This window comes from Artemia franciscana, chromosome 5 (genome assembly GCF_032884065.1).
Source record: "Artemia franciscana chromosome 5, ASM3288406v1, whole genome shotgun sequence".
NCBI lineage: Eukaryota > Metazoa > Arthropoda > Branchiopoda > Anostraca > Artemiidae > Artemia > Artemia franciscana.
Genome location: NC_088867.1, coordinates 21,327,435 through 21,354,949, shown reverse-complemented (window position 1 = coordinate 21,354,949; position 27,515 = coordinate 21,327,435). Strand labels below are relative to the sequence as shown.

At 35.1% G+C, this 27,515-nt stretch overlaps 2 protein-coding genes across 4 annotated transcripts; one reads left to right on the top strand and one right to left on the bottom strand.

Annotated features, from left to right (window-relative positions):
* On the top strand, nucleotides 1–27,515 carry LOC136027093 (cdc42 homolog). Of its 3 annotated transcripts, none has more exons than XM_065704044.1 (7): nucleotides 1–114; nucleotides 9,589–9,704; nucleotides 12,648–12,720; nucleotides 13,660–13,769; nucleotides 21,894–22,091; nucleotides 24,844–24,963; nucleotides 27,142–27,515. In XM_065704044.1, exons 2-6 carry the CDS (start codon nucleotides 9,600–9,602, stop codon nucleotides 24,931–24,933), a joined length of 576 nt encoding a protein of 191 aa, XP_065560116.1. In that variant the 5' UTR covers nucleotides 1–114; nucleotides 9,589–9,599; the 3' UTR covers nucleotides 24,934–24,963; nucleotides 27,142–27,515. The 3 variants fall into 3 exon arrangements, with proteins under 3 accessions (XP_065560116.1, XP_065560114.1, XP_065560115.1); XM_065704042.1 differs by having other exon boundaries at nucleotides 29–157; XM_065704043.1 differs by having other exon boundaries at nucleotides 71–171.
* LOC136027697 (uncharacterized) lies at nucleotides 3,376–5,808 on the bottom strand. Its single transcript, XM_065705147.1, has one exon. The coding sequence runs from the start codon at nucleotides 5,806–5,808 to the stop codon at nucleotides 3,376–3,378; it is 2,433 nt and encodes an 810-aa protein (XP_065561219.1).

Here is a 27,515-nt window from a genome sequence, read left to right as displayed (position 1 = left end):
TAACCTCTGAAGTCGTGTGCGTCTCATAAAACGCTTGAATTCGTCAGATAAGTAACCGGACAAGTATAAGAACACGGGGATCATCAAGAAAGAAAGGAAGATTTAATGAGATAGGTGGATAATTAAACTGCATTGAAATTACTGGGATCTACCACTTGTAAAAACTAATTAGTATTTAACTGTTTCTTTTTTTTTGCTTTTCTAACTTTCAGTTACTTATTGAAAACTAGGAGACTACTTTGTACGACCATGAAGCCCTATTCATCAGCCTAACCTTAGGCTCAGTCCCATATAAATAGATTGCCTAGCCACAGTGAAAAAGTTTGCTTAAAATTGAGATAGTGAGATTTTTTCAATCTTTGAAATAACCTTGGTAAATAAAAACTGTCAGTAATAGGCCTAAATTAGATTTAGAGCCTCAGCTGTGTCTTAAAATAAATCATGTGCATAAGCTCATACAGCTTCTCCAACCCTGTTTTTTAGTCACAGAAGATTATGCAGAATATTCTTAAAATTTAGGGTAGGGCTAGCAAGAACAAATCTAGCCTAAACATGGGTTCTGAATTTGAAATGAGTATAGACATAGGTTACTTTGCCTCAACCCTAGGTTTTAAAAATACAATTTTGGGTTTAGCTTAAATTGGGTTTTTGTCTTTTTTCATATTTAAGACAAATTCTGGGTAAAGGTCTAGATTAGGGGCTATTCAGAAAGGAACATGCTAAGAAAACAATTCTTGTGTAATAATAGGCCTATACAGAATAGTTGTTGTTAACACATTGATAAATTTTTAGGTAAGTCAACTTGCATTTTACATCTACCACACTGTTGTTCTTGATCTGTTGTAAAACCAGTTTCCTTTGTGCACTAACAAATAATTAGCTTGGGTAAAATTGTAGCAGTTGATATAACTGACTTACCAGTAAAGTGAACATACCATTTGATGCCTTTTTTATGCTCTTTACAAATATAATAATTGCCTCTGCTGTAAATTCAAATTTAAGCACTTTCTGGGCTCTTAAGAATGATAAGTTATCAAAAAATTACCCTATGACAATTTATATAAATGACTTAACAATAAAGTGAACATACCACTTGATTCCTTTTTTTTATTTTCTTTACAAATATAATAATCACTCCTACCACAAATTAAAACTTGAGCTCTTAAAAACAACTAATTTTCAATTAAAGTATAAGTTATTGCTTGTTTTCCATAAAATAATACTGTGATCAGCACCATCAAGTATGCCAACAAATGTGGACACATAAGCAAAATTATATTAATAACTATGGAACCCATCAGGGGGAGATCACCTCCCCACCAGCTGAATGATGCTGCCTTACATTTTATGTTTTTGTTTTGAGATTTCCATTATACAGCATTGGAAGTGCCAAATACACCAGGAAAGCCCCCCCCCCCAAAGTTCAGTATATGGGCATCCATGTTAAAAACAGAAACATGTTCTAATGGAGATTGCATCTCTAAAAATAAGAAAAATCTTCTGGTTCTGACTACATTAATCCTCATATCCTGAATAAATGTCAAGCAGTCTGGTTTTGGCCACTATCCTACTATTCAACCTATCATTGAGTTTTTCCAGACCACTGCTGTAGAAGTTTAATTGTTTGTTATAACCCAAGCACCTATAAAAAGAAAAAGCAATATGTACAAGCAAGCAAGCAATCACTCATACAAGGAAGAATAAATGAAACACTATAAATAAGACACTAATGCAAGCAAAGCAAGGTGAGTATTCTACATCTCCTCTTCTTTATAAGCTACTACTTCAAAGATCCAAGGGAATGACAGGTTTGACTAACTGACCAGAACAAGTGGTATATCTGGTATCTCTTGGCATCTGGGTAGAGACATCCTCATTGCTCTGTAGAGGTACAGCTATAGGCCCTGGAGTTCTAAGGGCAAGAGGAGACGTTAATGCTTGCTCTAGAGATGACAGATCCGATAGTACTTGTGGCAACGGTGTGGTTCCAAATGGCGAGACCTTTCCAGCTCCAAATGATGGGCCATCAAAGATGGGTCTTGGTGAGGGATGAAGAGTATTATCTGTTTTGGTCCCTAGAGGATCATCAATTGGACTCATTTGGGGCCTGATGTGTCATCGGTTCCTCCAATAAGTTGAGCCATTTTGAGTCTTCACCAGATATGAGCAGGGAGCATCTTCAAAAACTTTGATTAGCAATGCTCTTTCCCACCTCTTTTTGTCACTAAGTTTGACCCAAACTGGTTGCCCTTCCTTCAATGCAGTCAGTGATTTTGCTGTTCAGTCATGGTAAGATTTCTGAATTCCTTGTTTCTTTTGTTTGTTGAATTCAAATGACAAGTAAGGCACTATTTTTGGTTCAAGTTGTGATGAAATCACCAGTAGTACAGAACAAAGCTGGCAACTCATCAACAATTCTGCAGGTGAGTGGTGACTATCATCAATTGGTGTGTTTCAATATTCAAGGATTGCTAAGTATGGATCCGATTTGTCCTCTAGTGCCTTTGACATGAGTTTTTTGGCAGTTTGGACTGTCTTTTCAACAAGTCCATTAGCTTGTGGATATTTCAGACTGCTTTCGTGGCTAAAGTCCCATAATTTGGCAAATTGCTCAAATTCTGATGACAGAAAATTTGGAGCATTATCAGATGTAAGTAATTTTGGTATTCCATGGCAACTAAATTGGCTCTTTAATTTAACAATGATAGCTGATGATGTCAATAAGTCAAGCTTATCAAGCTCAAAGAATTGACTATAGTAGTCGACAGTGATAAGATACTGGCGATTTTGCCAGTTGAAGATGTCAATGGCAATGTGTTCCCAGGGTAGCTTTGGGATCTCTGAGCATATAAGTGGCTCTTGCTGCTGCTTGTCATGAAAGGCATTGCATGCATCACACTGGGATATATATGAAGTGATATCTTTTGTGATACCAGGCCAGAATACAACAGTCCTAGCGTGCTGCTTGGTTTTGGTGATGCCAAGATGTGATACATGCAATTGTTGTAGGATCTCATGCTGCATGGATGGGGGCACTACAACTCTTATCCCCTTCAAGATTATGCCTTGGTTGACTACAAGTTTGTCTCTGTAGTTCCAGAAAGTCAAACAGCTGGAATCACACTGTCATCGAGATAGGGGCCATCCATAAAGTATAGTCTGGCTTAATTTTCGTAATTCAGTACAGGTTGCATTCCTGATTTTTTCCAAATTCCCATTAGCTATAGGTAAGTTTTTGAAGAGTGTATGGACAAAGACTTCTACTTGTTTCTCGTTTTCATTGTTGAGGTCAGGTGTGAGCAACCTTGACAGGGTGTCAGCCACAGGTATTTCAGAACCTGGTCTGTATACAAATTTCAAACTATATGGCTGTATTCATAGCATCATGCGTTGTAGCCATGGTGGTGCTTTGGATATCGGTTTTACAAGGATGCTTTCTAGAGGTTTGTGGTCTGTTGTTATTGTTACGGTTCTGCCATATATATACTGGTGGAAATGCTTGCATCCAAATACAACTGCCAGCAATTCCTTCTCTATTTGTGAATACTGCTGCTCGGTTTCACTCATTGAATGTGAGCCAAAGGCAACAACATTATCGTCAACTGGTAGTACTGCGCCTAGACCATGCTTTGATGCATCTACTTTTACCTCTATGTTTTCGCACTTTGGGTCAAAGTATGCTAAGTTGCTGCAAAGGGCTGACTTTATCTTTGAAAATGCCTTTTCAAGAGCTGGTTTCCATTTGTACTCATCAGCCCGTGCTAGCTCTCTTAGGCTTTTGTTTAATGAGGACAAGTTTGGTATGTACCTCGACAGGTAGTTAAGCATGCCTAGAAGTTTTTGAAGCTGCTCACTGTTTTCTGGCGGTGGCATTTCCGTAATAGCCCGAGTTTTTTCGGGGTTGGGCTTTATTCCTTCCGAGGTCAGAAGATGCCCAAAGTATGGGATGCTCTCTGCACCAAACACACATTTCTCTTGGTTAAACTTAACATTTTTCTCACGCGCACGTTCTAGTGCTGCCTTCAGTCTTTCATCATGTTCACTATCATCAGCACCACAAATGACTATGTCATTGACTATTAGGCCTAGATTGAGGTTTTCAAAGGCCTCTTCCATTTTTCTCTGGAAATCGTCTTGTGCTGAGTTTAGGCCAAAGGGGTACCTTTTGAATTTGTAACGACCATAGATGGTGTTAAAAGTTGTCAAGTCGGATGATTCATCATCATGCATCATTGACCAGAATCCACTAGTGGCATCAAGTTTGGAGAAAATCTTAGCTCCAGCACACCTCTGGGTGATGCTCTCGAATGTTGGGATCGGATAATGTGGTCTTTTTAGGTTCTTGATCAGGTCCATGGGGTCCAGACATATCCTTAAGTTCCCATTTGCTTTCTCCACTATTACAACAGAATTAACCCAGTCAGTAGGCTTTGTAACTTTCTCAATGATTTTCATCTGTTCCAGGTGATCGAGTTCAGCCTTTAATCTTTTCTCTAATGCAAATGGTACACGTTTTGGGGGTTGAACTGTAGGAACTGCTCCTTCCTTCAGCGTCAGCTTACACACGCCAGGAAGTTGGCCAATACCCTCAAAGACATCAGCGTATTGGTCTATCATGATCTTGATTCGATCAGGGCAAGGTTGCATTGTTTGCACATCAAATATGAATTTGACAAGACCAAGATCAACACTGGTTTGCCTACTAATTATTGGCACTTTCTGAGTGTCAACCACGAAGAATTTGTGCTTCTGTCCAGGCCTATCTTTGTATTGTATTTCAGCTTCACACACTCCATATACGTTCAACTTCCCATTGGTATAGCTTGTCAGTATACTGTTGGTTTTGTTTAGTGTGGGATGGGGACAACATCTCTCATATTCCTTAAATGGAAGTATGTTGGCATCTGCTCCTGTATCAAGCTTGAAGCTGATGTACTTCTTTTGTGTACTGAAGTACAGATCAATGTGATGGTCTTTGGTTTGATTCATTGAATGAATTGAATCAATATACAACTCGCTTCCCGAGCAAGGGGAGAAGTCTAATGCATGTATATCCTGAGAACCAGAGCTTGTTCCTGCAATTCCTAGCTGGTGAACTGTTTTACTCTTGCAAACTCTAGCATAATGGTTAATCTTACCACACTTTGAGCATGTTTTTCCTTTTGCGGGGCACTTGTGTCCACGGGAATATTGTCCACCACACATATAACATTCAGGATATTTGCTCACAACATCGACTTCTTGTTTGATAGCTGTCTTGTGCTCAGCCTCATTCATAGTTAGTAGTTGTGCTTGGGTTTCTTCCATTGCTTGGCTTGTGTTAATGGCAGTAGTTAGAGTGAGTGTTGATCCCTGTGTAAGCAACTTTTCTCTGATTCTGTCATTTCTTATACCAAAAACTAGCCTGTCCCTGACCATTTCATCTTCTGAATTCCCAAATGAGCAGTCTTTTGCTAAGATCTTGAGACTTGTTACATATTGTTCAACTGTCTCTATAGCATCCTGGTTCCTTTTGTGAAATTTGTATCTGGCAAAAATGGGGTTTGCCATTGGTTCCACATAAGTGTCAAACTTTGCCAGGTATGCAGATACATTCTGTTCTGAGTCAGCAATAGTGAAGGTGTTAAATATATCCCTGCCTTTTTCACCAACCCATATGAGCAAGTATGAGCATTTCACAGTTTCTGCTTTACCACTAAGGAGGCCACTGAACATTAATTTTGCATGCTGCTTAAATCTATTCCATGAATGTTTCAAGTTTTGTGAATTCCAGTCGATCGTTGGTGTTGAGCAATGAACTGAATCCATCTTTACTTGGTTACTTCTGACACCATGTAGATGTTTAATTGTTTATTATAACCCAAGCACCTATAAAAAGAAAAAGCGATATGTACAAGCAAGCAAGCAATCACTCATACAAGGAAGAATAAATAAAACACTATAAATAAGACACTAATGCAAGCAAAGCAAGGTGAGTATTCTACAACCGCTGGATTGGAAAACTGGCCATATCATTCCTATATTTAAAATTGGTAGAAAGGACCTTGTGGTAAACTGTCAACCTATAAGCATAATATCAGTGGTTGTTAAAGTTCTTGAAAGAATAGTCAATTCTGTAGTTATCCTGTATCTTGAAGCAAATAATCTTTTGCAAAAATCACAGTATGGTTTTTGTTCTCAAAGATGAGTTAATACAAATCTCCTGGAATCATACAAACCCATGTGCATACTTAATTTTGAAGCCCTGGATATGCACCCCTAATCTATGAGATAAAGCCACTTCTCCTTATTATTTGTGTTTTCATCAATTTTATGGTACCCTAAGTGACATTTTAATGGCCTAACCATAGTGTTATGTCCTATATATTTAGACTTTGAAGTCTTGTGATTATATCTATGAATTCTCAAGGGAATATTGTGAACAAAGTAATTTCAAATCAAAAGTATTGATATTTTATTGGAGTATCAATATCTTATCATATCATAGGTATTGGATTGTATTGTAATATCAGAGTATATTGTATTGGAGTATCAATATGTATCAAAGGTATTGATACTGTCATCATTGTTAATATAAACAATAACAACAATAGTCCAACTGATAATTTAAATCAATTTATTGGATATTGGCTAAGTATGTTTTTCAATTTTGAAGTTGGAGTCATTTATTTATTTTTTGGGAGAAGTTTATTTGGAGTTTCCAATTTTTATACTAGGATTGTTTAACCTTTTGCTAATACATAAAGATCTCAATAGCCCACAAGCCATAGTAGCCTACATTGAATTAACACTATTCTGGATTTTAGTGTTGCTGATAGACTATTGATAGACATCAGTTGAGGATGTTGATGCATTCTGTTATTAGTGAATAAAACTAAGTGGCATGAAATAATAATTTTCCAAGGACTGAATGAACAAATTTAATATTCCCATATATTCATAGTGCTGGAAAAAATTGGACTTTACCCTGAAAGTATGGTTAACCAACATTTGCCTCTTTTTATACAGAGATAGTTGCAGTATAGTTGTCAACATTGTTTGGCCTTTGTTGCTCTTTTCTTCTTGTGGTGGTACCCACTAAATTGGAAAATTCTTAAACTGGACTACAGAATAAGTAACAGTGCTGTATTTGGTACCACCCACTGCTTTGAAAGTCTCTAAACTGTACATAGAATAAGTGACATTGAATAGAAACATACTTCTATTTTGAATAGAAACAGTGATGCCCCCAAAACCATTGATAAGTGTGTAACCTGCACTGCAAACTTAGATGAGAGTTCATCAGCACTTAACTGTTATGACTGTGAAAATTGGGTCTGTGCAGCTTGCCTAGAACTGCCTGACTCTATGACCTACTCAATAAAATGGTGGAGAAAATCAGTCTCAGGTGGATGTGTCTAGCATGCAAAGTACATCCTCAGAGTGCTTCACATCACAGTGCTTCAGCTGCCAAGATCAGCTGAAGCATCACTGAGACAGAGAAAATAGGGAAAACAATGTCATTGCTTATTGTATACAACCCTCCCAGGATGACAGCAGAGCTATTCTTGTCATCCTAGAGAAAGATTTTGGTATAAAATGCAACTCAGTAACCAATGTACAAAGACTCCTGCCCACTAAAAAGCAAATTTTGCAGAAATCTTTTGAGAAGAAAGGTAAAATACAATTTAGAAACAACATGTCCAGGGAAGACCATGCCTGCCATAAAACGTTTGTAGAATAGCTTAAAGCCAAAACTGCTGCTGGGGAAATAAACCTAGCCATCCATGACTTTCAAATTATGTCAAAAACAGACCAAGCCAAAGAGAAGCACCCCAGTCCCAGTTGGTGCCCATGCAGCACTAAGCCTGCATAATAAGGGACTTGTACATAGGGTTATAAATAAAGTGTCTAGCTATAGTGAGCATAGTAGAGGACTAAGTGAAAGTGTCCAAGACCTATGGCAAAGTTATTGTGTATTCTCAAGTGATGATGGGTTATCCCCAATGGCAACAGATACATCCTTGCCATTCACAACCACCAGTTCTGATGTCAAATCTCAAGAACTTCAGTCAGATGCTATCCCCTTTGAGCCAATTGAAGAGGATCAGCTGGTACCAAAACAGGAGTCAACATATAAGTCCAGACTTTTCTATTTCCCTATCTAATGTTGACCAACAAACAAACAAATTACAGGAACTTAGGAGTCTGGTGTACCAAAAGGACTATGACCTCGTTTTATTAACAGAAGTATGTCCTAAGAATTTAAGAACAAGGCTAGAAGATTCTCACATTGATATGCCTGGTTACCAAGTTGTTTCTAACCTTCTTTTTACAGGACACAAATGCAGTGTTCTAGCTGTGATCAAAAATACATATGCAGTACATGAGCTGAGCATTGAGGCAAATTCAGCCTCTGTTGAATCTGGATGGTTTGACTTTACTGATGAAGACCAGCACCAACACTCTCTCAGATTTGGTTGTATCTATTGAAGCCTGTCTTCACACTCAGCCATTGAGATTGAGAACACTCTTTCAGTAATGCTCTGTCAAGCTATTGAAAATTTTAAAGGCAATTTTATTATTGAAGTTGACTTCAATTTCCCAGAACTGATCTGGAAGGATGGGTGCCCTTGCTACTCTACTGCCAATAGCCTCATTAAAGCTACACCTTTCATTGAGATTCTACATGACCTTTCTGCCTACCAACTAATTGACCAACCCACTCAGTTTTACACCTCCCAACAATCCATGGTATTAGATCTGGTGTTTGTAAACAGAATCAATGCAATTCAGAAGGTAAACTATCTAACACCAGTTTAGAAAAGCAACCATCTTGCTATAGAAATAATCACCTCTAGATGTTCATTGAAAAGTAAATGCAAAAGACAGGCTTACACAGACTATGAGACAATTAGAAGGGAGCTAAGACTCATCAACTGGGATGAGCTATATCAGGGAGATGTCAAAATATTCAAAAAGGGGACCAACCCATATTCAAATGGGGGTATGGGACCAACCTAAAGTGGAATACTACAGACCTAAAAGCCTAAAGTCTGCTGTTGCTAAGGTTTTAGAGAGAATTGTCCACAATACTCCTTAAGCATCTTGTTTCCAACAGCATTATCTCAGGCAAACAATATGGTTTTCTTCCAAGGAAGTCAGTTGAAACCAACCTACTCAAAACTTACGAGCTAATTACTCAGCTTCTTGACAAAGGATTTCCTGTCTTGACTGTATGTCAGACAAATGAGTTTTGCCAGGTGTGCTAAAAGTGAATATTTACGATTAAAAGAGCTATACTCATGGATGCCATCTTGTTTTCTGTTTTGTTTTATGCACTTTGAAAAATCAATGTAGTTTGCATCAAATGGGTAGATATTTTAAACTCTAAAATTATTTATGTATATTTCTTTTTTCAGTATGCTTTTATCTACAGAATGCAAGTGAACAGAAACATTTGACTTGTTCACTTTCTTTTGAGAACTAGATATTGTTAAGCATACACCATGTTTATTACACTACCCTGCCTTGTAGCATATCTTCTGAATGCTATTGTGACTTTTGTATAACCTCCCAAATGTATAATTTATTTCTTTTTGCTTTTAGGCTTGTAAAACATGCAGACAATCAAGTGTGTTGTTGTAGGTGATGGTGCTGTAGGTAAAACCTGCCTTTTGATCTCCTACACAACAAACAAATTTCCCTCAGAATATGTGCCTACAGTAAGTAATTTTCCTTTTCTGCTATGTTTTAGTTTTGATTTTTTACAAAGAGGTAAGCATGAAGTTTCTTTTACTTTCTATTATTTATGTTTTGTGCGTTTTTAAGGGTACTTCCTGGATTACCTTTGTCCACTTTGTTTGGGAGAATACCAGAATTAGACACATAGTTCCTAAGTTGACAAAAAAAAGCTTTTTTGCATGGAATGTTCTGTGTTGCACAGGTACTAATCTCCTGATTCTCTGCCTTTGGCTGGAAGTTGTGTAAGTGGTTGGGGTAAATTATCTGATGCTTCCTGTATTTTTCCCCCATATTTCTCTGGATACCCAGTAGGAAACAGCCTAAATATAAACAATCAAAATATTTTTATCCAATGCTATTTTGCACTTCCTGGCTGAAGGGCCATGAAATGTAGATTAGCACTGCTGGTAGGGACTATGAAGTCAAATGCTGTATTTTTTTATTTTTCTTCTTGACCTAGCTGATTTTAATGTTATAAATTGGAAAGTTATTTTGTTGTTTGGTATGTTTTCTGCTATGAAAAAATTCCGAATATATCTTGTTATTAATGTAGTTTTTTTACAACAGCTGAAATTAGTGCTGTTTCAGTTATACCTTAAGCTCTTGTTTAAAAAAAACAACTTTTAATTTGCATTGGCAGACTAATCTACCTAAAATTGGGTGGGTATGAGGATGCCATTGGTGGATATGATAGTGTCATGCACATAAAGGGAGCTTTGAAGACAGGGATGTCTAGGAAATAAAAAAAGTGTAAGACCATAGTATATCAGCAACTTGTCAGTCTTTAGTTTCAGTTAAAGGACATTTCTAGTTGAAGCATGAATTAGCTTTTTATAGCCCTTAGCTTATAAAAGTATGTAAATTGGAAGGGGTTTCCCATCCCTTTCCGAATTGTGTGAAATTCACAACTAAAATGTTGCGATTTACTGTAGGAATTAGCTCTTGTCAAAACTTGAAGGAAAAGACCCTCTCATTCCAGGAACGATATTCTTTTGCTGCCATTTTATAACTTATTATTTGGGAATCCAAAATACCTCTCCTTCCCCCAAACTCTGGTGGTAAAATATATATATATATATATATATATATATATATATATATATATATATATATATTTATATATATTATATATATATATATTATATATTTATATATATTATATATATATATATATATTATATATTTATATATATATTTATATATATATATATATATATATATATATATATATATATATATATATATATATATATTTATATATATATATATATTATATATGTATTGCATTTTTTATAGATAAGTCTATCTATCATCTGTCCAAACATGAGCAAAAGAGAGCAATAACTGTGTATTTATTTATATATGTATGTATTTTTTCCTGAAAATGGCTCCATATTTTTTTTCGGGGAAATTGGCATCCTAGGACATTCTGGACTTAAAAAAAAGATCTAGATAGGTCAGAAGTTTGAGAAAATTCGTTAAGAATCTTTATTTTGGGGAAAAACATGTTTATATGAGTGATGTCATTTTTGCATAAAGAGGAAAAGACTGGCGATTGCAAAAATATTGGTATATATTTTAACAAAGAATTACAACAATTCCAGAACCTTAAAAAAGAAAAATAACATTTTGAAGCTGAGTAAACAATTGGTGTTAGAAATTGGACTTGCTTCAATAATCAAATATATTTGAAAAGACTGTAGTATGAAAAGACATATCAGTATGACAAACTTTTCTAGAGGTAGACCCAATAAAAACAGAATTTTACAAGTGTTATAAATGATAGTTTATTGGAAGAAAACGAAGTTTTTGTCCCACCACCTGAACAATTAACGAATCTACAACGTGGACCATCATGTAAGACTAGACTAATAAGGGCAGCTAAAACAAAGGGCATTGGCATTAAATTAACAATGAGTGATATTCAACAAACCTGGACTATCAAATGAGACAAGACCCAAAAAACCAAAATTTACAAGTGTTATAAATGATAATTAGTTGGAAAGAAAAGAAGTTTTTGTCCCACCACCTTAGCAATTCACAAATCTACAACCTGGACCATCGTGTAAATATTGACCAATAAGGGCAGCTAAAGCAAAGGGCACTTGCAAATTGTCTGAAGTAATGAAAATCCAAAATGAAGAAGAAATGAAAACGGGGTTAGAAGATAAGTGATAGCAAGAATCAAAACGAACCAAAATTGAAAATGATAGTTATGATGACTAGGTTTAGCATTTTGACATGGATAAGGTCATTAATGCTTACCATGCCTTTGTTAAGAAAAGAAAGGTTCAGCATTATGTTCTTTATAATGACAGAAGACAAGCCAAGGCAAAAGTTAAAGGTACATTGACAAAAAAGTGTAATTTTACCAAGGCGCTAATTCTAATTTAAAGTCACTTAAAATGTTTAAGGGGTTGATTGATGAAAATGAAGCACAGGTAAATGTGAATGGAAAGTTAGCGAGTGAGAATCACAACAACTAAAGCAAAATGCATGGAACAAGCGACAGCAAGAATTAAATTCAATTGTAAACAGAATTTTTAAGAGTTTGCTCTGGTTGGAAACTGGAAAAGACGTATTTTTATCTATTACGTCTTAAGTAATTAATTGAGATTATATATGAATCTAAACTGCTGTTTTGCAGTTTATATATGAAGTAAATCCACATATATATATTGATTTTTCCAACTTGGCTATGGTTTTACTATATTTGTTGTATCCTTCCTAATATTGGAGGTAGATTCTGTGCTTTCGTGATTGGTATAAGTAACATGAAATAAAAGTAATAGGCCTTAGTTTAATTGTGATGTGTACTTGATCATTGTTTTATAAGTACCATGTATATGCTTTTCAAAAAGCAATTGCCTGTTTTAGTAGTCGCTGCTTTATGCTTTTTCACCATGCTTTCACTTTCATTCTAGGTTTTTGACAACTATGCTGTGACAGTCATGATTGGTGGAGAACCATATACTCTTGGTCTTTTTGATACTGCAGGTAAATTGATTTGACTAACATTAATAAAACATATTAGATATTTTATACTGTTTATTCAATTTCTTATATTTTTTCTTGCTGGAACTAACTAATTAATAAATACTAAATATGTGTGCAAAGGATTTTGAGCGTTAAGAAGCCAAGTTAGTGTTATTCAGTAGCATATTAGCCAAATAACCAAAATTTATGTTAAATTTCTAAGGGTGGCAACCTTGCTCTCAATAGTTAATCTGGACTGGTCTTACAAGGACAGCTAATATAATCTATAGTAGACTGAATGATTGACAAACTATAGTACGTTTTGTTTTTATTATGAATTGTAAAGCTACTTTTACATTGCTATATGTAGCTTTTTACCCTGCATTTAGGGGATTTTTGTTGCATTTCACATCGAAAAGTTATTTTAGTATATTTTTGTGCCTGTGTGATCATCATAGTATATTTCTTTACATACTATAAAACCAATAAACCAATCTGTTTGAGCGAATGGTTTTCATTGGGTATAGTTGACGAAAATCAATTACAATAAGCTATATTGAACGCGGGTAAACTTGAAATTTTATGCATTAACATTAATTGTGTAATATTTGGAAAAAAAAAAATCTAATGCCTATTTAAAAAAGGGGAGCTTTTTTGCTTCACCCTCCAGGTGAAAATTTTCCATATCGCTTTTTCCCTTAGTTCTGTTCTAGCCAAAAAAATGAAGAGATTGCCATTGCTGGTGTGTAGACAAGTTTTGTTCATTGTGTTGGGTCTTTATTCAGGAATTGTGTTTATAGTAGTATGTAATAGTTAAAAAAAATGCCTCCAATAATTTTTAACAAACTGTGATTTCTTACATGTCAATGCGAAATATTTATTACTTATGTAAGTAGTTTCATAATGTGAAAGCATTCATTTATCTATATGAAAATCAAACTAAATCTTCTTTTTCTTCAGGTCAAGAAGATTATGATCGACTAAGGCCCTTGAGCTATCCGCAAACTGATGTATTTTTAGTTTGTTTCTCTGTTGTGTCTCCGTCCTCTTTTGAGAATGTTCGAGAAAAGGTAATTCCGTATTTTTTTATTTTCTAAACTTCTTTTAAGGGACAGAATTAATGCAAACCTTTGTCCAGTCTGTTCGGGGCTGTTTGGCCGTCAAGCAGCACATTATTATTTGCATTCTTCATTATTGATTTAGATCTATTAAAATTTTGTGTTCTTATGAAAATCCCAGGGAGGCTGGTTCTGTATATATATATATATATATATATATATATATATATATATATATATATATATATATATATATATATATATATATATATATATATATATATATATATATATATATATATATATATATATATATATATATATATATATATATATATATATATATATATATATATATATATATATATATATATATATATATATATATATATATATATATATATATATATATATATATATATATATATATATATATATATATATATATATATATATATATATATATATATATATATATATATATATATATATATATATATATATATATATATATATATATATATATATATATATATATATATATATATATATATAGGATTGGCAAATAAATAAAAGATATTGGGAGTAGCCTCCACGGCAGAAGCTCTACAGGGCTCATGACTTTTCTAGAAATAAATAAATAAGTCTGATTTTTTTTTATGACAAAGTAACATTCTTCAAAATGCAGTATCATTTGGGAATATCTCCAAAATCAAAAATATTGTTTTTTTCTAAATCAGTGCAAGTTTTTTGTGATAATTAAATATTTTTCAAGAAGTTTGACTATGTACTTTTCTTTGGAAGGAAATTCCTCACCCTAAGATTACAACCCACTGTTCCTAAAAAAACGAGATGAAGTCTTGTCTTGTGTACTCGTGCCTAATATGTTGAGTAGGAGTAGAATTGCTTTAGGAACGAAAACTTTAGAACTCTATTAGAGATGTAGACTTGTTGATCTTTTTAATCTTGGTCTTTCTCCAGTGTTAGTCTTTTTTAAGTTAAAACCTTTGGCTCCGAGAAAAAAAAGTGTTCACTAAACGCGGCTCGAATAATTTCATGTCACGTTAAGTTACGTCTGGCAGATTCATCCTGACTGACGCCTGATGGTGTAATTTTTATAAGGTCACTTGTCCTACTGGGGATGCTTCCCCTTTTTTTAAAAACATGGCAAAGTTTTTCGTGCTTGTAGCTTTTGATGGGCAACTGTGGGAAGGGGCCTAGTTGTCCTCCAATTTTTTTCCCAAAAGAGCACTAGAACATATAATTTCCGTTCAGAGCCCTCTCATGAAAAGCTAGGACCACTGGGTCAATACGATCACCCCTGGAAAAACAAAAACAAATGAACATGCATCCATGATCTTTCTTCTGGCAAAAAAATTTCCACATTTGTGTGGACAGGAGCTGGAAACATCTACAACAGGATTCTCTGATAGGATGAATCTGATGGGGTGATTTTTATTAAGATTCAATGACTGTAGGGGATGTTTCATCCTTTTTTCGAAAATAAGGAAGCAAATTTTCTCTGGCTCATAACTTTTGATGGATATGACTAAACATGACGAAACTTATATATTTAAAATCAACGTAAAAATCCGATTACCAAGTGACATATAGCGATCGCAAATTCTGTTGTTCTGTCCCGATTTTGCTAGTTTGTGCACTTCAAGATAAGCTAGGACGATGAAATTTGGCAGTCGTATGAGGGACCAGACCATATTAAATCGAAATAGTCGTTTCCCCAATTCGACCATCGGGGGGAGTTTGGGGGGGTGTTAAATTATAAAAAATTAGATATTTTTAACTTATGAACGGGTGACCGAATCTTCATGAAATTTAATAAATAGATGGATATCGTGTCTCAGAGCTCTTATTTTAAATCCTGACTGGATCGGGTGACATTGGGGGGATTTGGAGGGGGAAACCTAAAATCTTGGAAAACGCTTAGAGTGGAGGGATCGGGATGAAACTTGGTGGGGAAAATAAGCACAAGTCCTAGATACGTGATTGACATAACCAGAACGGATCCGCTCTCTTTGGGGAGTTAGGGGGGAGGGAGGGTTAATTCTGAAAAATCACAAAAAAGAGGTATTTTTAGCTTACGAAGGAGTGATCGGATCTTAATGAACTTTGATATTTAGAAAGACCTCGTAATTCAGATCTCTTATTTTAAATCCCAACGGATCCAGTGTCATTAGGAGGAGTTGGGGGGGGGGAATCTTGAATTACGCTTAGAGTGGAGAGTTTGGGATGCAACTTAGTGGGAAGAATAAGCAAAAGTCCTAGATATGTGATTGACATATCCGGACCGGATCCGCTCTTTTTGGGGAGTTGGGGGGGTTTCCAGTCCTTTGGCGAGTTCGCTGCTTCTGGGTGCGCTAGGACGATGAAAATTGGTAGGCGGGTCAGGGACCTGCACAAATTGACTTGATAACAGTTTCTCCCCGATTCGACCATCTGGGGGGCTGGAGGGAGAGGAAAAATTGAGGAATTTGTATCTTACGAATGGGGGATCGACTGTATCAGGCGATATTGGGGGAAGTAAGAGGGGGAAGTGGGAAATCTTGGAAAACGCTTAGAGTGGAGAGATAAGGATGAAACTTGGTGGGAAGAATAAGCAAAAGTCCTAGATACGTGATTGACATAACAGGACTGAATTCGCTCTCTTTGGGGGAGTTGGGATGGGTGTTAATACGGAAAAATTAGAAAAACTGAGTTATTTTTAACCTACGAACGGATGACCGGATCTTAATGAAATTTGAAGTTTAGAAAGAACTCATGTCTCAGAGCTGTTATTTTAAATCCCAACTATATCTGGGGGCTTTGGGGGGAGTTGGAGGGGAAAACCGGAAATCTTGGAAAACGCTTAGAATAGAGAGCTCGGGATGAAACTTGGTGGGCAGAATAAGCAAATGTCGTAAATATGTGATAGACGTAACTAGATTGGATCCGCTCTCTTTGGGGGAGTTAGGGGGGGGTCCAATGCTTTGGCGAGTTCGGTGCTTCTGGACATGCTAGGACGATGAAAATTGATAGGCGGAAAAACGTTAAACCGTACTGGCAGAATAAAGAACCGCTAGCGAAAAGAATTAAGAAATATGTGGTTGAATCAGTGGCTGAAAAAATGGACTTTTTCAAGGCTTTTGAGTTGGTATCAGAAAATTCCGAGAGTGATGCCGGAACGGGGGCTAGCTCAATATAAAAGATCGTTCACCACAACCCTACAAAAGCGCATCAAGGTCTACTGAAATAACTAGAAAATCTCCTAAAGCTACGATTTAAAATGAAAAAAGTGAAAAGTAAGTTGTGCTGTGGGAAGAGAAGTTAACTATAAAGGTTCATCAAAGGGCCCGCCGCTACTGCATATACTAGTGACTACTATCGACTTTCGTTCCCGCATGATGAAGACCCCGTCTCGCCTTACGTCCTACCAGTACATGATGTTTTATTACCAAGTGAATAGGGACAGTATGGTCATGTCCGTTTTTTGCGTATAGTTAAATTGAATGTCAAAGGTGTAAAAAGTAAGGTAGACCATATATTACAAGATTTACGTGATGTGGATTTTATTGCTTTGATTAAGACGCGGCACAGTGAAGATTCAGTGCCAACTTTCAGAGGTGATTCAGAAAAAAAAAGCGGCTGGAAATATGAGATATTATGGTGGTATTTTAGTGTTAATTAAGTTGGGTTGTTTACAAAATTATTTACGTATTCCTAGCCATTCAGAAAACATTGTATGGGTTCTAATTCGTCGTACAAGGAGCAAAAGATTGATGCTTGGAGTGGTATATGTAGCTCCTCAGAATAGCTCATATAAAATGAATCAGCGTGGTATCTGCTTGAGGAAGAGATAAGACATTTACGTTGTCGATATGAAAATGATTATTTTTTAGTTGTGGGTGATTTTAACCCTTATATTGGGCTGTGAAATAAATGAAGGCTTCGCTTGTAAGAACGCAAGATTTGATACCTGACATTTATAAGACATCTAGAAGTAGCTAGGACTTTAAAAGAAAGGTTAATTGTTGGGGTAAGAGACTTCTAGAGCAATGCTCTGATAGTGCTCTTGTGGTTGGAAATAGACGATTTAGTAAGGATGCAGAGGTGGGTTAGTTCACCTGTCTATCAGGAAAAAATCCAAGTATAATTGATTATATATTGGTTGGTCTTGAGCTTGTGAAATACACAATGTGCGTTGAGGTTCTAAGTATCTTAGGGTCAGATCATTTTCCAGTGGAGGTTAAACTAAGCCTTATAACGGGAATCGTGGGAAAAACAAATGTAATGAAGAAGAGTAATAACGATCTGGAAAAAATGATTATTATAAGAAGCCGTTAAAGACCGAGTGGAGTGGTGAGGAACTGGAGGTGCTGAGAAATGAACTTTTAAGGCCCGAAGTAATTGAAAGGCTTGAAATTATGCATAAATTATCAATTTGTGTTGATCTGACTCTGAGTGAATTGGGTTCAATTATTTATTATTTTGCTTTAAAGTCTGAAAGGTTAAATAAGAAAATAAATGTAAGCTTCTTTGACAATGAATGTAAAATTATGAAAAATTATTTAGAAGATTTACTAAAGACAGTTAAAAATTACTCTTCATATGAGCAAAATCTTGAATTATTGTTAAGATTTAAAGAAAAAAGAAGAGAATGTAAAAGGTTGATAAAAAGAAAAAAATGATATAAGCTTTGAGAAGAACAGAAGGAGTTGGAGAAAGCTTTTAATCTAGGTAATACAAAAGATTTCTGGTTAAATATGAAATCAAATGAAAATAAAAGAAAGGCCCTATCAGATATTCCAGCGGTCAATACTTGGTCAAGTCATTTAGAGAGTATAGAAGGGGAATGTATAGAATTAAGTCAGGATAATTGGAGTGATTTCGTGTTGTTCCCTATGAGAGAAAAGGATTAAGATTTGATGAGAGAAGTTTCGTCAGAAGGAATTAGGAAAGTTGTCAGAAATATGAAAGGAAGGTCTGGGCCAGGAATAGATGGAATACCAGGAATTTTGATAAAGAGGTCACTTAGTGTGATATTACCTGTGTTAGTTTACGTATTTAATAGAATTATTAGTAATGGAGTATGGCCTTATACATGGAGGACATCGATAATGGTATCTATATTTAAAAGGGGAAGTCCCTGGGATCAAAAGAGTTTTAGGCTGATAGCCTTAGCTCCTATATTTGGCAAAATCTTATAGAAAATTTTAGATAGCCGGTTAAATGATTGCCAGGATGGTTTTGGAGTTATGAAAGAAGAACAAGGAGGTTTTAGAAAAGGTTATAGTAGTACGGATAGAGTGTTTGTTTTAAGTGGATTAATTAAAAAGTATGGATCAGGAAAAAATAAGTTATATGTTGCATTTTTGGTAATGTGTTTGGTTAATGTGTTGTTTTTTTTTTCAAAAAAGCGTTTGGTAATGTTAATAGAGTTCTGCTTAAAAAGGCGTGGATGATATAGGGCTACCTTCTTGTTTCATTCGTTTGGTTGTAAATATCTATTTTGAAACTAGTGCAATAGTAAGAGTACGTGGGTGGGGTCTTTCGAGGCCTTCTAAAGTTAAGAAAGGATTAAAGCAGGGCAGCGCCTTGTCACCTCGACTTTTTGGTCTTCTTATTAATGACATTGTTGAATTTTTAGCAAAAAAGGGGCTCCAACAGTTAGATTAGGTAATAAAAACTTCTTAGTGCTGTTGTTTGCGGATGACACTGCTCCAGTGGCGAATGCGGCACATAATTTGCAGAAGCTACTGGATTTTATAGATGATTATCTAAAGATGAAGTGCCTTCAGGTAAATGTTCAGAAATCAAAAGTGGTTATATTTAATAAGAGGAGTGATAAATGTGAAAGTAAATTTTGGTGAAAGGGGAGGATATACGAGTTGTGGATAAAATTAAGTATCTCGGATATATTTTTCAAAGTAATGGAAGACGGAATTCACATATAAAGGAAGCCTTAAACCGGGGAAGAGCGGTAATGTTTATAATTTTCCGGAATAATGTAATGGGGAAAAAAAATTTGTCGTTACATAAAAGGGTCTTTTTATCGAGAATAATGCCCATTCCTCATTACGGAGCAGAGATCTGGGGGCATGAGAAGGCGGCTCAGCTAGAGAGTATTCAGTTAGGGTACTTTAAGAGATTGTTTGGGCTGCATAGAACAACTCATTCGCAGTTTTTAAATAGCGATCTGAATATAATGACCACTAAAAAATTACGGACTAGTCTCAATGATTAAATTTTGGTTGAGAGTCGTCCAGTTACTCAGTGACAGGTTGCTTAACGCAGTATATGAAGATTTACTCTAGCAGGGGAAAAATAGATCATGGCCACTAAAAATAAAAGACATTTTAGACAAAGCAGGTTTTTCTTTTGTTTGGAATGAAGGTAGATGACCAATGGATATAAATGCAAATTGGGAAACGAGATTATGATAGTACTAGAGAAATCAGAAACACTAAAATTTTATAAGGATGTTAAGGTGGTTTATGATCAGGTGTTCCACCTTAAGTTGAATTTACCAGCTAGATATTTGACGTTGTGGATGCAGCTCAGGGCTAACTGTCTGCCAATTAGTGCAAGATTTAAAACATCTTCATGTTTCAATCAAGACAGACATACTTGCCCGCTCTGCAGAGTTAAAGAGGATTATATAGTGCATTGCTTAAGCCGGTGTCAGGGGCTCTCTACGATAAGGGAAGGGATATTTGAAAATAATGAGTTAATACTTCCAGGTGTCTTAAATAGTACGTCGCCTCAGTTTATTTGTAGAATAGCAAGGTATCTGGAAATTCTGTTAAATAAAAAGAAAAAGAAAAAATATACCAGTATAAAGTAGATCTAATGTTTTTCCAAGTGTGTTTTTCTCAATGACAATGTTTTCAAGTATTAAGTACTATTATTAGTAGTGTTTCATTTAAGTGTTTTATGATGATCGCTGATCAAAGCGTATGTTACTTGTGCCTTTCGTTTATATTACTGTATTGTGTTCATGGCCGTATATTTGGCTTTAAAATACACTTATATCTCTTTTTTTCTCTTATAATCACGATTTTTCTAAATGGAATAAAAAAAAGTAATGCCAAAATCTTGAAGTAGAATATTTTATATTAGATAAACATAAAGGGTGTATTTAGAAGTTTCTGTCTTTATTGATTTCATACTCAAACTTTTCGTAATACTTGTATCATTTAAAATTATGTATGAAATGGAAGCTCTTGGAAAGTATTTTCTAAGCTGAGTAAGTATGTTTTCTAGAGGGAATAATGTTTAATTTCATTTCCAATGAGTAAAATTTTATTAAACATTATCATTAAAAAGTACATTGTTCTTATCTTTCTTTATTTACAAAAATTTATCTTTCTATGTCTTATCATTCATATCTTCTCTTATCTTTTGGGTCAAATCGCTCTAATATTTGATTTTATCACAAATGAGTCAAGTTTTGCTAATCTATAGTATTATCAAAGACCACATTGCTGTAAATATGATATGGAATTGGTGATGAAAAAAGTCTAAGAAGGACCTGAAAAATTATCCGAAAAATTGGCGAAACCAGGGCTTTGCATTTTCTGTTTGTTGTCAATCGTTCCTGTATATTTTGTCTGCTAGTGCTTCTATCTTTAAATATTTATGCCTGGGCTATTTTCTATTTTCACTGACCTTTCCTGGGTTTTGTATTTATTATCATTCATAAATTTTTACATTTTTCTGCAAAGTGGATCCAATCTTTCCTTTTTCGATGGGTGTAATTTTTTATTTCAGTGTACTTCTTCTTCTTAAGATAGGAGGTTTAGTACCAAAATTTATCTCGCTGTAACACTGCTTCTTAATTAGGGGATCAGTTCAATGAGGCAAATTTGCTGACATGAAGAACTAAAAACCATAAGGGGGGTATGAACTAGATTTTAATAAATCAAGTATTTTACCCATCTGCTCATTATTTTCATTATCTTGGGGAGGAAGACAAGAGTTCAGAACTATAAGGAAAGTTTCTAAATTTTTCACTGGAAGCAAAGCTGCTCGAGTACTCTAGTTTCCGTGCTAATGGGCTTGCGATCAGCTAGGGCGTATGTGATACACCTACCTGTGTTTATTTTATTATTTTAAGCCTAAATGATTTTTTTATCTTTACAGTGGGTCCCAGAAATTCAGCATCACTGCCAAAAAACGCCATTCCTTCTTGTTGGTACACAAATAGACTTAAGAGATGATGCCGCTACTGTTGAAAAATTGGCGAAGAACAAGCAGAAGCCAATTACTCTTGAACAAGGAGAAAAACTTGCTAAGGAATTGAAAGCAGTGAAATATGTTGAATGTTCAGCTTTAACACAGGTAGGTCCCAAGTGTCATACAAACTGACTTATACAATCTTACTTTGTATTTCTGGTACCTGTTGCTAACACCCAGCTAATTGTTAATCTGAAAACAATCACTTGAGGCTCTACAATGGGTAATAGTTTCTCCAGGGTACAATCAGAGTCAATTGGTTTTAGGATGTTTACAAAAGACTATACCTATTTATTTTTGTCTATTTGTCTATGTCTGAAGCCTTAATGCTCCATTAAAAGATGACAAATTGTATACTTAGGTTTGTCTGCATATGCCCTGTTTTGGCTCACGGCTAGGGAGGAATCCCTAGTTTTAGGATGAAAATTCTGAAACTTAAGGATTCTTTTTGGTGGGGGGCGGAGGAGTGTTAGATGGACTTATGATTTTGTGTTTGGGGAAGGGAGGAAATATTTTTTTTTCTTGGTTCTTGTGAAAGAGTATACACTACGTTTTTTTTCTTGTTTATGCCTCTCCTCTGACAAGTTTTTGACTAGTTAATAAAAAATTTTGTTACAGCAAAATAAGAACACTTAGTTAAACGCAGTAGGAAGCCTTTGATTACTAATTAGAAGAGAATGAATTACTCTACCTCCTGCTAAGAATATGAGATGACTCTCTGTGCAGTAGGGATATGTCATTATCTGATTAAGCTTAGTTATCTCACGAGTGAATAAATAGGAGTGAAAGTACAAAAAGGGATAGAGTAAGGCTAGGCGAAGGAGTCTAGTGCCTAAAAGGATTTAGAATGAAGCTTGACATATTCTCAAGATAAACAAGGAATGTGTTCCTGGAATAGTTTAAATAACTAGTCCACGAGCTGATAAAAAGTATCACGAGAGGGATCTCATGGTCAGGTTGAAAGGAAAAGTTTTAAGTATATGAGGATGGTTATGTCTTCGTCTAAAATGGCATACACGGCTACACGCACGAAGAGCAAGGTTACCTCTGGTTTGAAGAAAACAAAAGTTATCAGAAAAATGGTCGAAACACCTAGACGCAAATCTCTTAATCCCAAGATTAAACAAAGAAAAATAATTTTTAATGAATCCAGAAAAAACGTATTAGAGCTTATTTAAAACGCTGAAGTCAAGATAAGCGTTTCTGATTGTATTAACTTCAAGTACCATCTTTTGGTGTAATCAGATTTCAATAATAACTAGAAATGCCAAACACAACATACCATAAACATGCCTTTATCGTCTTTTATGAGTATTATTACAAGTATCAACTTACACAAAGCTTGTTTTTAAAAAATTGACTTTTTGCCAGGAGGTATTGCTAAGGCCACGGCTTCATGCGGCTTTCATCGTCAAAATATCTTTCAGTCTCTCAAAAAGTTTCCGCTGGAGAGTTGTGATTTTTCTATGGGTATTTAAGATGTTACTTTTTTTTACCAAAAAAGTTGCGCAGACTAAACTAGACTTTGAAAATGAAGATTGTGATGGGATCTCTAGGAATCGCTGTCGCAATCCCTAGAACTGGCTGCAAATCGCTAGAAGCTGGTGGGCAGAAAAATGAAAGGGATAATAGATTTTACTAAAAACTATATATTTGGAAATTTTTGTTGTTACCTCCCATAAAAAGCAAGGCTTGTCGGGGGGGGGGGGGTTGGAGAAAATAAAATCATTGATAAAAATCGTGGCCATGGTCATTACTAGTACCACAACACTAATCAACAAATATGTATAAACATGAAATGTATTTAATTTCTTAATTCATGAGTAAAATTTGATGTTCACGATTAAATAATAAAATTAGACGTAAATATGTTAAATCTTAGTTTAGCCAGTCTCGCCAATAAGTAGGAAACGTCTATTTTAAGCCTAAGAATAAAATTAATATCCGAAAACTTAACAGATTTAACCTTTGGGTTTTACGAAAAACGTGCTTTTCTAGGCCTTTTCTTTTCAATTATTTGGTCAAGTAATTAATGACTATGCTCCCATGAATTCCCAAGCAGCTCTGCATCTGTTTGACACTATTTGTAGAGGGGTATTTGGATCGTAAGAATTGTGGAAGACCGACAATAACTTGGGAGGGGTGGTTGGTAGCTTAGCAGGATTCAGCCGGTATGATATAGCTCAGAGCAACATAGCGTTGCCTGTTGTAAAAGTCATACGGCTCATATGTTTTTTTTTCGGAGGCACTTCATATGGAAGGTCTGGTCCTATAGACTTCGGAGGGGACTTATTCGATTGGAAATTGGAAGTTCTAGTGTCCTTTTTAAGGATCAAAACTGATCAGAGGGCAACCAGCCCCCCACGTCCCTTTTTCCCCAAACCCATTTGATAAAAATTTTAAAATAGCCATTTTGTTGAAAATAGTTCAAACATGAAATAACAAAAACTCCGGGGCTAACACAAACCCCTTAAGCCTGGGGGCAAGTATTTTAAATTATGCCCCCGGGGGCATATGCACTTTTGCAATTTTGTAGGTTTCTATATCTTCCGATCTCAAGATTATTATGGCTTTTGCTTTTCTTTTAAAAATATCGTTCTTAGAAAGTTTTTTTTTTAATTAATAATAGTTAATGTTGCAGATTGTGCTTGTTTTATTATTCCTGCTTCAATCTTTTAAAAAAGTTATTTTGACATCTAGCAAGGCTTAGGGCCTTTCTAGTTTGAAATAATGGCGTTGAAAATGTTTTAAATTTGAAAACATTAAATATAGGCTTAGCCTGCTTTATTACTGAACTCTACTTTATAGGCAATTCTGAAAATATGACTACTAATTATATCATTGTAAATAATTTCAGAAAGGCTTAAAGAATGTTTTTGACGAGGCGATTCTTGCGGCATTGGAACCTCCCGAGCCTCAGAAAAAAAGAAAGTGTAACATTTTGTAACATCTTTGGTCTTGAAGCTATAAAAGTATGGTGAGTCATGTCTCTTTTTTCTCTATTTTTTGAATTTCTTGAATACGGATATGGAATGCTGCGAATAGCGACTCTTTTTTCGATTTTTCTATAATTTCTGTCCCCCTTCTGTAATAATAAATAGTATATTTAAAGTATAATAATAGTATAGTATATGTCAAGTATCTGTATATGTCGACGAATTGTAATAAGCTAAGCTGCGTGCAAGTACCAGCTGGATTCTGAAAAATAATTTCTTTGATGTATACAAAATCGGCAAAAATAATAAAAAGAAAAACTTGTGCTTTCTTTTGATTCTTTTAAATAATGGTTTTTAACCGACTTAAATTGTGTGTTTAAAGTTTGGTCTCTCCAAGAATTGAACCGGTCGTTAAAAGTTTAGCACTTCATAAAACCTCATTTTTTGGAGGAGGAAGAAGAAACTGTTTATTAAACTAACTACTATGAATGAAAATGAAAATTTAATCCCCAAGTCCCCCTCCTCCCAAAAAAAGAAGAATAAATAAAATAAAAAAACATGGTGCATAAGATTATTTTAATCGTATACATTTGTTGCCAAGACAGATTCATGTAAAGACAAACTGAACCCCCAAATTCTTCCCCCACCCCCAAGAAAACATTAGAAGAATAAAAGATACATGATACATAAGATTATTTGAATCGTATACATTTATTGCCAAGACAGACCCCAATTTCTCTTGGACACACTTATTGAACATATGGCGACCCCCTGAAATATCTCTACTTGAAACCCTTAATAATCATTGATAATAGACAAAAAATGGATTTCTACTATGATGTATGAACATAACTCGGTGTGAGCTATTAACCAATTTTGAGGACCCTCTACTTACAGATAGACCTCAATAATTGAAAAAGGTTCGTTCAAAAATTTGTGTCTGGCTTCTTGTACTGAGGTATATTAAGATATTTATCCCTGAACAGGCACGTACGCAGGAAGTTTTTTCGGGGGAGGCCTAAAACCTTCGAAACAGCAGATATAAAGTAGCATTTTTTTTTATTTAGTAACTAAATAAATGTAGGCTAGTATATCGGAAAATACAGATTAACATTAATCTGTACTATTGTAGCGGATGGGAGGAAGAAGACTGAAGCCTCAAAAGTACGTTTTAGGCTCATGTTATGTTCATAGCGATTTAGAACCAGTGATTAATCTATTATATCCCACTGAAAGGAAAATTTTAGGGTTAACAGTGCAATATGGGTGCTGTGGGGGTAGTTCTTCTATTGCGAAAACGTCGATTTTAATGAAAAATGATAGTTTCCAAAATTGATCCAATAAAAGCTGTACTTTATCCTGAAAAGGGGGGATAAACGCCCTAATATCAAGGATAATTCTATTTTGTTGTGGAAAGCAAACTCTCTTTACAAAAAAAAATTACAGTACAATCACTAATTACTTCAAAGAGGGTAAAAAGTTATACAGAAAATGGGTTAATAATTGGGCAGTGACTTGACCGGATAATGACATGCTGTAAAATCCCCCCCCCCCCCAAAAAAAAAGGACTTAACACATGTATCTAGATTCTTAATAAATGTCCTACTTTTGCCGGAAATCCCAAGAAACCACGGGAAAATTAACCATTTCCGGGGAGGGGGTCTGGGCCCGAAGGTCCCCCCCCCCCTGCGTAAGGGCCAGTCCCTGAGGTATCTTGAGATATTTTAGCTGGCACTTATTTGAGGTATTTCTTATTTTGAAGTATTCCTTGTTTAGTTTAGTTTGTATGAAGTATTTTTTTATAATTACTTTACTATTGATTCCATTCGAACGATGTACTCCCTTTTCTGTACTTTCTGTATTTTTATTGTCCGCATAATTTTTGATGTTTTCCGTGTGATTTGCCTGTTTTCCGTTTTTTAAGTTGCGTGCCTTTTTGAAGCAACTGTGCAGGTTAAATTCGTTTCTACGTGAATTAGTTCATTAAGAGACACATGTAGTTATTCACGCACATATCGTAACAAAACAGGGATAAGCGGAGGCATTTACCCAAGCTAGATCCAAAGAACCTCCTAAGGGGTCTGCCCCTTCTAGATTTAGAAAAAAAAATCCAAAAAATCGCCTCCTCCCTCCATTGTATTTTTGTGAACTGGTGCTACTGCTCATTTCTTTCTTATTTGTCATTAATAATTCCTATAATATTTTTGTTTTTCTTTCAGGGTTGTCTTGTTTAGTGTCTTAGAAAGAACTATTGCTTGAATTCAAACATCTCTTACTTTAGTGCACAATGAAGTATGTGAGATATAACATTGAAGCGCTTCTAAGAACTTGTTTTGTGAGGTATGATGTGAGAGTGAATCATCTTGTCTTTTACTTTTTTGCAGTTTCTTCATAAATCAATGGGTTTGCTTATTACCTTAACTTCAATGTTTGTAACTAACTAAAGATGAATTTGTAATGTTTATACGGTTGTTAGTTTTTTTTCTCTTTTTTTGTGTACATACCTTCTATATGGTTATATGAATGAATGTTTTAACCTTGCTTTTTGTAGCATTTTGAGTTCATTATATCAAATTAAACAGTTCTGACTCCA

What these genes read in the sequence shown, in the direction of transcription:
- LOC136027697 (XM_065705147.1), bottom strand. Translation starts at nt 5,808, where the DNA reads ATGGATTCAGTTCATTGCTCAACACCAACGATCGACTGGAATTCACAA.
- LOC136027093 (XM_065704044.1), top strand. Translation starts at nt 9,600, where the DNA reads ATGCAGACAATCAAGTGTGTTGTTGTAGGTGATGGTGCTGTAGGTAAA. An exon ending in TTGAGAATGTTCGAGAAAAG is followed by an intron (nt 13,770 to 21,893) that starts GTAATTCCGTAT and finishes TTATCTTTACAG; the next exon opens with TGGGTCCCAGAAATTCAGCA. An exon ending in AATGTTCAGCTTTAACACAG is followed by an intron (nt 22,092 to 24,843) that starts GTAGGTCCCAAG and finishes AAATAATTTCAG; the next exon opens with AAAGGCTTAAAGAATGTTTT.